This window comes from Crocuta crocuta, unplaced genomic scaffold (assembly GCF_008692635.1).
Source record: "Crocuta crocuta isolate KB4526 unplaced genomic scaffold, BGI_CrCroc_1.0 scaffold81, whole genome shotgun sequence".
Taxonomy (NCBI): domain Eukaryota; kingdom Metazoa; phylum Chordata; class Mammalia; order Carnivora; family Hyaenidae; genus Crocuta; species Crocuta crocuta.
The window spans coordinates 1,945,823-1,955,889 of record NW_027527808.1 but is presented as its reverse complement, the minus strand read 5'-3'; the positions used below and the strand labels follow the sequence as shown (position 1 = coordinate 1,955,889).

General features: G+C 38.2%; 1 protein-coding gene across 1 annotated transcript in view; it reads right to left on the bottom strand.

Moving 5' to 3' along the window:
- Window positions 1-728, bottom strand: part of STMN2 (stathmin 2) — a 51,485-nt gene extending 50,757 nt beyond the window's left edge. The window contains exon 1 of the mRNA XM_077774592.1: window positions 538-728. Coding sequence (XP_077630718.1) covers window positions 538-556 — 19 coding nt within the window. The 5' untranslated portion in view covers window positions 557-728. The remainder of the gene's footprint in view (window positions 1-537) is intronic.
- Window positions 729-10,067: the final 9,339 nt, after the last annotated feature.

The following is a 10,067-nucleotide window of genomic DNA, read 5'->3' as shown; positions in this document are numbered from 1 at the left end:
ATAATAAAATTTGTCCCGTTCTCCAACCGCCACCTCCCCCCCTCCGTCTCCACCCATCTTTCAAACAGCCTAGAAGGGACCGATTTGACTTCGCATTTTCTTTTTCCTTTCCCAACCTTCCCTCCTCTTCCCCTTTTTCTTTTATTAACTAGAGAAGAAATAAAGAATGTTACAAAGCACTTTCCAAAATGTCCCTTAACCCCATTTAAGGCAAACAGTAAAGGTAGCTCCTTCCCCTCCCTGCCCCCCACGGTTGAGCCCTAATTTTAAACATGGAAACACAATACATTCTCTACCCACGGGAGGGCAACTTACCTGCTTCTACCCTTCAAAAGAAAATTTTAGTTTTAGATTTCCAGAGACACCCTCTTTGCCCTTCCCAAACCCCCAGAACTGCCTTCGTCCTTCTCGGTTCCTGTTTTACCATTAACGTCTTTTTCTCTATAAAATATCTCTGAATGCCTTCAAAGCTCTAAGAGAGAAGGTGAGAGGTGGGCTCCAGGTCGAGCCCAGGGAGAACGAGGCGCGATGCCTTACCCATTGCTGTTTTAGCCATTGTAGGGATGTGCAGATGCTGAGCGGTGGCGAAAGCGAAGGGTCCAGCTACAGCAGCGGAGAGAGCGAGAGAGAAGACTGAATAAGGCACTGAGTCTGCAGAGTGGGACCGTGCGAGAGAAAGAGCAAGAGGCAGGAGCCCATGAATAATTATCACTCAGAAGCTCAAGCAGATTGGCTCCCCAGGTCCCCTGACATGACTCCCGCAGAGTCAGAATCTCCAAGCATTAAATATTGATCAACCAATGGTGCTGGAGTACAAAGTACCAGAATGCAGTTTGAAATGGAAATCAGTCCTTCCCTAGCAGCTCCCCCCCGGTTTGGGGGCCTGATAGTACAGTCCAAGAAGAGTGGAGCCTTAGCCCAGAAGCCTCCTAGGAGCTAAGAACTGGGCTGTGCCTACCTGGGAGCCAAGAGGATTGACTTTGTTCACACTTGTTTTATCTCACAAATAGACATAAAAAAGGGAAAGGGATTTAAAGCTTTGAGAAGTCTTCATGCTCACTAGTGGAAACATCTGTTTAAACATTGTGGTTTTACTTGTTCATGTTTTCTCTTTCACCTTTGGCCCTGTCTGAGTAGTTTCTAGTCTCCCAGAGTGACCCTGTGTCTGGCTATGGTGACCCTATGGTGGCATCTTGAAACAGAACTGCATTATTGTCCTTTGTCTCTCAGCACAATGGGACTCAGGTGTCTTGTACTCTTGAAGGTGTCTCAGCAGAGTGAGGCCTGGTGTTTTCTACTCCTGGCCCAGAAGGAAGGGGCTGTTTGGATTACTTGAGAATAGGGACAAATAGTTATGATCCACCTGGGTATCTCAAGGAGCACCTGGGTATCTCAAGGAGGAAGATGAGAGTCAACTTCCAGTGTCTGGGTCCTCCCCATCTGGTTACATGGAAGAACCAGGTTGACTGATTGTCTTGGGCGTTGGAGGAACCATAGATGGGTAATGCCATTCTACATTGGAGATGTAGAACTACATGAATTGAAGCCCCAGGGAATCTTTCAGGTTTCAAAGAAGAAACCTTCATACTGAAAGTTTAGTGGCAATGAAACGTATGATCTGGGGCATGATTTTTCAGACATCTGGAGACCTAATTAATGTAGGCCAAAGAAAGATGTGTTAAAGTTTCAGGCTGAGCAATGTGGTATGTAAGGATCTGTGAGATCAGGTGCAAAAAGTGACCTTCGGTCAGAGAGAAGGCGTTCACTACTTCATTCCTATGGACTTAATGAGTGTCATTCATTATTTCATTCTATCTCAGAAGACTCACATAAATATTCATTGAGCATTTATCATGTACCAAGCTTTGAGCATATAACAGCGAAAAAGATTTGAGATCTTGTTCTCATGGAGCTTTTAATCTCTGTTAATTTAACACCTCTGTGATTTCTCTGAGCCTTCCTCCAGTCTAGATCCATTCAGAAACCGTGGTTTTTGACATCTGACAAAAAAGGAAAAGGATCGCCAATTCCACTGTAGTCGAAAGCTAAAGGACTAGCACATTGTTGAAATCATGAATACATACAGAATCCTGGCAAATTTTTAATTTTATAGAAATGATTGGGATTATTCTAATGAATGAAATAAGTTATAGGCAGCTTTCTATGAAATCATATTTCAAAATTTCTTTCTAGGCTCATGAATAATATGCAGCTTTAAACACATAAAACTATTTGCAAAATAACAGACACTCTCCTTGGTGCTGAAATACATTTCTTCACCGCCTATTAACTTGTAAGACATTTAACCCCCATGGACATCTGCTGAGTTATAGAAAACTACTGGAACTAGAGCAATCCTGACCTGCTGAATCATAGGAAAAAGAAAAGATAAAGTGGAGATCAATAAAATTACTTCTTGAACAGGAAGATTACAAATTATTTTTCCTGTCATTGTACAGGTCTGTGAGGATGACACGGCAAGAGAGCAGTATGGAAGCTGGCAGGGTCTGGAAACGTATAACCATTTTCTCACTTTCTATGGTCATTTCCCATTTTAAATGTGAGAGCTAATTCTTTCTCAGTGGAGTAGTTACCAATCATGAGATGAGAAATCTTCAGCCTGTCTGTGTGACTCATATTTTTATGGTACTTCTCTTCTCCCCACCACACCTTTTCCCTTCAGGCTATGCATCATCTTTATATATTCCTTAGCTTCCTTGGAGAACAGGGTCCCTAAGTCATGGCATTAATGTACTTAACAACTACCACTGGCAGTTGAGTGAGATTTTTTTTTTTTTTTTTTGCATTTTGATCAAACAAAACAAAACAACACTCTACACATTCTATCATCTAATCCCTCATCCTTTGGGGAGCATGACTTACTGACGGATAGAAATGTGTGAAGGAGGTCAGTGTACATAGGGGCAAGTGTCAGTTGTGTGACTCTTTTTCTATTTCTGACTTTTTGGGTGCTAGCCACCTAACCTCGGCTATGTGTGATTTTCAAGTAATGGCAAGCAGGGAAGAGGGTAGGCTAGTATGATTTAATATAGTATATAGAGATAGCAGGCTATTATCAACTGACTAAAAAAAAAAACCTAAATAAATTAAAAGAGCTGACTTATAATCAATTATTGTTCTTTCTTTTCTTTTAGCACAACAATTTCAATCATGGATATTGGCCCGGGAGGGTAGGGGCAAATAGGAATAGAGAATTATTTTATATTCAATAGTTTATTCATTATTCATTCACTTGTTCAGCCAATTTAGTCACCCAACAAATATTTATTTAGTGAAATTTCAGCCTTTATATTATATAAAACCAGCCAAACTTCTCCTTAATGTTTAAAAAATGCACAGTGAAAGAAAGTGTAACCTTCACCTCTTTAAGAAAATGCTAAAAAAGTAAAAAAAAAAAGAAAATGCTATTTATTTTGGAGGATAAATATTATCCTGTGTATCAGTTAGACTGCTTTTGGTTGCAAAGTATAGAAAAATGGCTCTGATTAAAAAACAGAGGATTTTTTGATCATCTAACTACAAAGATAGAATAGGCCCCAGAAGTCTGGAGATAAGAGTCAGTTTTCCCTGAAGCAAATGGTTTTGATAAGGATGGGGGATTCCCAAATTAAGGAATAGATACTGGGTCAGTACAATGTGAAATAAGGCCAACAACACCTATGTTCCAGGAGTTGGGGTAGACTGAAGGGTTATCATGTATAAACTGCCTAAATCACTATGGAAACTTAATAAATTATAGCTACTATGTTTACCATTTCCAATACATTTAAAATTTTTTAAGCGTATGGATTGAATAGTGTATACCTTTATATCCTTTTTAGTGCTTGGCTTCACGATTCACATGGTTGAAAGTCAATAAATACTTGTGAATTAACAACAATAATAAAATACTGTTGAAAATAATTCAAGATGATTGAACCTGGTGAAGCCATAGTGATGCTTTCAACCACCTTTCTTTGCATAGCTCATGTTGGGAGCAGTTACTAAGCTGTTTACTATTGTTTATTTATATTCTGCCTCATTCCCCTAAAGGACAGAGGTGGATAGAATCTTTGTTAATTTTTTAAAATCTTTAACAGTAGTAAGAGGAAGTTGTGGAAATCAAAGATGTGCTAATAGAGATTTTAATTACTGTGGGTTACAGTGTATTGTGTCTTATCTCTGTGAGGAAGCCTGAGGTGTTGATTTCCTTCCAAACTGGAGAGGAACAGTTGCTTTGGAGGTTTAGCTGATGTAATCTAATGTAGTCATATGACTTTCTGCTATTAATAAGCAAGTGTCTGGGAAGGAATTCTAAAGTAATTATGAAAAGTTAGTGAGATACAAAAATATCGATAAGTTAATTGTTTTGATCTGACATCAGTTGATTACAAAGGAGGTTTGTGGGGGAAAAAAAGCCATAAAATTTCTTTTTAGGTAGTTGGGCATGTAGTTATAACTGAAGATATCTAGTAAGGCATCTAAAATAGTAAGATGAAAAAATAGTTAATTAACTAACATTTTGACTATTTTGCTGTATTTAATCTTTTCTAGGTTAATAAATAAAAAAGAATCAGGTGTCCTTCAATAGCATTATCCAATAGTTAAAAGGAAGTCATCCTGAGGAGAGAGAGTATTCCTTATTAATAATGAAATCTATGTTGTTAAGGAATTTTCCAATGTTTTAAAGTTGTCTTCTGTAATGATGAATGAACATATCTTATTATTTCCTCTTAGATCAGTTATTTAAAGATGAAGGATGCTTAATTAATTATCTCCTTTTTTGGTACCTATGGTTTTCTTTATGTACAAATGGGACTTGTACATATTACTAATCAGTATCATTTACCTGGAAACAAAATAACTTATTGAAATTAGTAAGTCCTATTGATGGTTTTATAATTGAACTTTTTTGAAAACGAACTTGCTCTAATCATAAGGAGGACAATATAAATTTAATAAGTTGCATCTTTACATTAAGTTGGTAATGTTGAGACGCTGTTTGCTATCTTGGCAGCAACTCCTATGACTCTTTCTTTCTCTCTGTGAGTTGATTTACGACTTGAGTTCAAGGGGAACATTAGCTGGACACCACTGAAGCTGGGAAGTTGATTCCTCCTGGGATTCCACTCAGCATTTTAGCTTACAACACTCAAGTGGGAACACAATGGAGACAATACTGAAATGCCTGGAGGAGAAATCTAGGAGAAGTATGACTTACTGTATTTATCCCATAGGCCCCATTTTATTTCATTTTTTAAACAGAAGCCCCACAATGAGCATGGCACTATAACACAATTAACATTAGTTGCCTAAGAACTTTATTTATTTTATTTTATTTAAAATTTTTTTTAATGTTTTATTTATTTCTAGGAGAGAGAGAGAGAGAGACAGCGTGAGCAGGGGAGGGTCAGAGAGAGAGGGAGATACAGACTCTGAAATAGGCTCCAGGCCCCGAGCTGGCAGTCAGCACAGAGCCCGACGCGGGGCTCGAACCCACGAACCGCGAGATCATGACCTAAGCGAAAGTCGGACGCTTAACCGACTAAGCCACCCAGGCGCCCCAAGAACGTTATTTATTTTAAAGCACAGCCAGAAGGTGGAGGAGGGGTAGGGGGAGAAGGAGAAGGAGGAAGAGGAATTAGGGAAGAAAAAAACAAAAAGCAAAAGCATTTTATTTTACTGCCTTCCAGGGATATTTTTCCATTAATCATTTATTAACTCATTCTCTGGCCCTCTGACTTCCCCTATCCCTGTTCCATGTTATTATCAAATGGAATTGAATTAATATAGGTAGTATTTTTAAAAAGTTATTTCGTCAAAAATTCAATTTGACAGTAACATTAGCTTTGAGCTCAACCTTTGTGTATTTAATTATTAGTTAAAACTTACCAGGGGGAACATTTTCCTTGAAGCAAACTGGCATTTATCAGGAAAGGTAACTATAGCTATTTATGAGTTTTCTGAAAACTCTTGCAACTGAAAATGATGTGTTTTATTTCTGAGTATGACTATTGCTGAACTCTGGCCTGGACTTCACTGAATGTTCCTCATTGGTTAAATCATGACTGTACCATTTCTCTCTTATAATAACACTGTCTTCATTTTGGTCAAAGTGGGCTAAATGAGCTGTAATGACTTCAGTTGTTTTGATGGCGGTAGCATCAGTTAGTGTCACTCTAGCAGAGTGGCAGTGGAGTAGTTTTAAGCAATATGATTCAGTAGAAAGGGGAAGATGTGTGAAGACGATCATAATATTAAAAGAAATATTTGCAATTCCACATTGTATCTAATTTTTAATTGGCCTAGAACCAACCAGGAGTATAAGTCTCATGTATAAGCTTGGCCAACCCTAAAATCTATGTGCCATTCTCTCCCCCCACCAAATTAATGATTCCACTTTTCTTCAAGTGTTTCCCCAGGCGTTAGTTATTGTATTGATTCAAGATTTTGTTGGCCTGTAAATAGTCAGGGACAATTTTATTAGCTGGAACTCTTCTAGCCAACAATTTTTTTTTTATGGATTGAGTGGACATCTAAAGCTTAAACTCCTTTGTCATTCAGTTATAGTCAGTTATAAATTGTGGATCACACATTTCAGTCTGAGGACGACATTTTTCTTTCTTTCTTTTCTTCTTTCTTTCTTTCTTTCTTTCTTTCTTTCTGTTTTTCTTTTTTTTAAATAGTTTATTGTCAAGTTGGATTCCATATAACACCCAGTGCTCATCCCCACAAGTGCCCTCCTCCATGCCCATCATCCCCCTTCCCCTCCCCGCACCCCCATCAGCCCTCAGTTTGTTCTCAGTACTCAAGAGTCTCTCATGGTTTGCCACCCTCCCTCTCCCCCACTATTTTCCCCCTTCTTCTCCCCTACAGTCCTCCATCTTTGGTAGCTTGATGTCTCCAGCATGAGAAATAAGCATCTTAATCGTGCCCTTAGGCCCTAAGTTGGTTGAGGACGATATTTTCATGGTATCTGGTGTCTTGGATCTTTTCTGATAAGTTACCTTACTAGGTTTCTCACCACAAATATGAGATGCAGAAGGGTTTGTTCTGAATCCTTAGAAAATCAGTATGATTTTTCTCAAGGTATAGGTCATATGTTGATGTCATTAGCATGGAAAGTCTATCCAATTATATAGGAAAAATAGTCTTTTGGGTGTATACTGAGAGATCATAAAGATAATCAGTTGGTACCAGTTTCTGCCTAACTGTCATTAGCCTAATTGTGAAGAACAAACATTTTTGGTAGCTTTAAACAAATGTGATGGCTCTGAACTGATTTATGACAAAACAATTGAATTATAATTTTCATTGTTAGTGACATGTCCCTTTCTATCTTTGACATTGTATGGGCAATTGTGAGGCCCTGGGTAATATGTAACAGCAGTAATTGTGGCAGGCCTAGAGTTCAATTGAGACATATGCATTAGATATGTTTGAGTTCATACTTTTTAGGAGGATCTGGACCAGATATAAAATTCCACAATTGGCAATGTTGGCAGTTGTGGCAATGGTCTGTTGCAATTGCCTTTTTTATTTCTGTAAATTTCCTGCTTCTGAATTAGGTTTCCAATGGGAATGGATATTTGGATTGTAAAATCCTTAGTACACTTGCATTGGGAAGTCTAAGTCCATGGATTACGTGTTCTGGAATTTAAGAATAGCATTAGTGATTAGAAACACTTGAAATGACCCTGTTTTCAATACAATTCTGAAACTGACTTTCATTGGTGTCTTTCCCTATATAACCAACCTATTAGCTGTGTATTACATAAGGGTGTGTTCATGGCTATCTCTTTAGGAAGTACAGTTTGCATCTGTTGGGTATGATTGCATATGATACCAGGTTTTGAAAATACCTGTCAAGATCCAGATGTAATAAGAATAACTTGGTCGGTAAAAAAGTGAGAGTTAATGGGGATTTTGTGATGTACATTATATCATAATGAAGGTTAGGGAAGAACTTTAAGGTAAGGAAGATCCAATTCTTCTGTAAATATTGTGTTCTAATTTTAAATACCATTAGTTCATAACTTTTAAACATAGTGCTAGGATTCTATACCCTCGGTTTAAAGACAACAAAACTGCAAAAAACCCATAAAAACAAAAACAAAAACAAAAACTTGTACCTTGAACATTTCTTAATTGTTTCTTGTTTGTATAGTATGGGTGTGGAAATTCTGGAACCATTTTGTATATACTGTAGGATTGAGAATTGAGTCAATATACTCTTATTATTGGGAGTCACATTTGTCTCTGTGGCAGAAGAGAGATACAAATATGGAATTTGGGAAGGTAGAAAAGAATATTGTGGTACTAGTGGCACCTGGGTTGGCTCAGTCAGTTAAGGTTCTGACTCTTAATTTCAGCTCAGATTATGATTTCATGGTTCTTGAGTTGGAGCCCCACATTGGGCTCTGCACTAACAATTCAGAGCCTCCTTGGTCTCCCCCTCTCTCTCTGCCCTTACCCTGCTTGCTCTCTCTCTCTCTCAGAATAAATAAAAATAAACTAAAAAAAAAAAAGACTATATGGTATTAGATTGGAATTAAACATATGAATTTGCATTTCCTAATTCATGATTTAAAAAATACCATATCTATAATAAAAGTCTATGGTTCTTTGGGGCGCCTGGGTGGCTTAGTCGGTTAAGCGTCCGACTTTCGCTTAGGTCATGATCTCGCGGTTCGTGGGTTCGAGCCCCGCGTCGGGCTCTGTGCTGACTGCCAGCTCAGAGCCTGGAGCCTGTTTCAGTCTGTGACTCCCTCTCTCTCTGACCCTCCCCTGCTCACGCTGTCTCTCTCTCTCTCTCCTAGAAATAAATAAAACATTAAAAAAAAAGTCTATGCTTCTTAGTTTTATCTGCTGAATGAGCTTAGAAGCAATTATACACTGGTATAATGAGCACAGTTAAAACCCAGAGTTTGGTTTTGAAATCTCATTCTCCATTAAAAACAGCTAGGGCAGGATGATCTTGTCAAAGTATATACCACATTTTCATGAGAAAATATTAATGCAGGAAAAAGATTCCTTGAGAGCATATATTGAGGAGACGTAAACTTATTGATATTATTGTAGAGAACAAACACTCTAAATAGGTTTAAACAAACCACATAAGGGGTGCCTGGGTGGCTCAGTTGGTTAAGTGTCCAACTTCAGCTCAGGTCATGATCTCAAATCGTGGGTTCAAGCCCCTGTTGGGTTCTGTGCTGACAGCTCAGAGCCTGGAGGCTGCTTTGGATTCTGTGTCTCTTTTTCTCTCTGTCCCTCCCCTGCTCACTCTCTGTCTCTCCCTCTCTCTAAAAAATAAATAAACATTAAACAAACCAAGTGATGGTTTCTCAATAGCTTAGGGACTTGCCCGATTTCAGGGCTGGGACACAGAAAATTCAAGATAAGTCTGAAGCACCTTATTGAATCAAAAAGAAAGGAAGTTCTAAAAACTAATGGGTATGGTAAAAAGGACACAGGAGCCAGCTTGAAGGGATCTCAATGGCCAGATCTGGGACAATCTATCAATACAAATATAGCAGCAATGGATAAGAACCCATTAAAAAGGGGGCTTCTGGGTGGCTCAGCTGGTTAAGCGACTCTTGATTTCAACTCAGTTCAAGATCTCAGAGTTGTGAGGCTGAATATTATATAATAAATGTAGAAGGAAAGATAGAGCTGGAAAAAAATCATCATTCTGCAAATGCCATAGCGATCACTGACTTAGGCAAAAAGCATTAAATGCTGAAACTACTAGGTGAAAGTTTGATAGGGAAGAGATAATTAAACTGTCTCAGAGTGTTTCCTCACAGACTACTTATTAATTACAAAGGAAATATTGATGATTTTACATGGAACCTTGAAACCTTGTGGAAGCTAGCTGAGCCAAGCAATTGAAGTTAATATCACTAGTAATAGTGATAAATGACTGTCATGTGTCACTAGATGTGGTACACTACAAACATACTGTCAGTTACTTGGTATTCCTGCCAAACATGCAAAAATTAATTATAATAAAACAACAAAAAGCCCATATTGATGGAGAGTCCATAAAACAATGCACTTGTATTCTT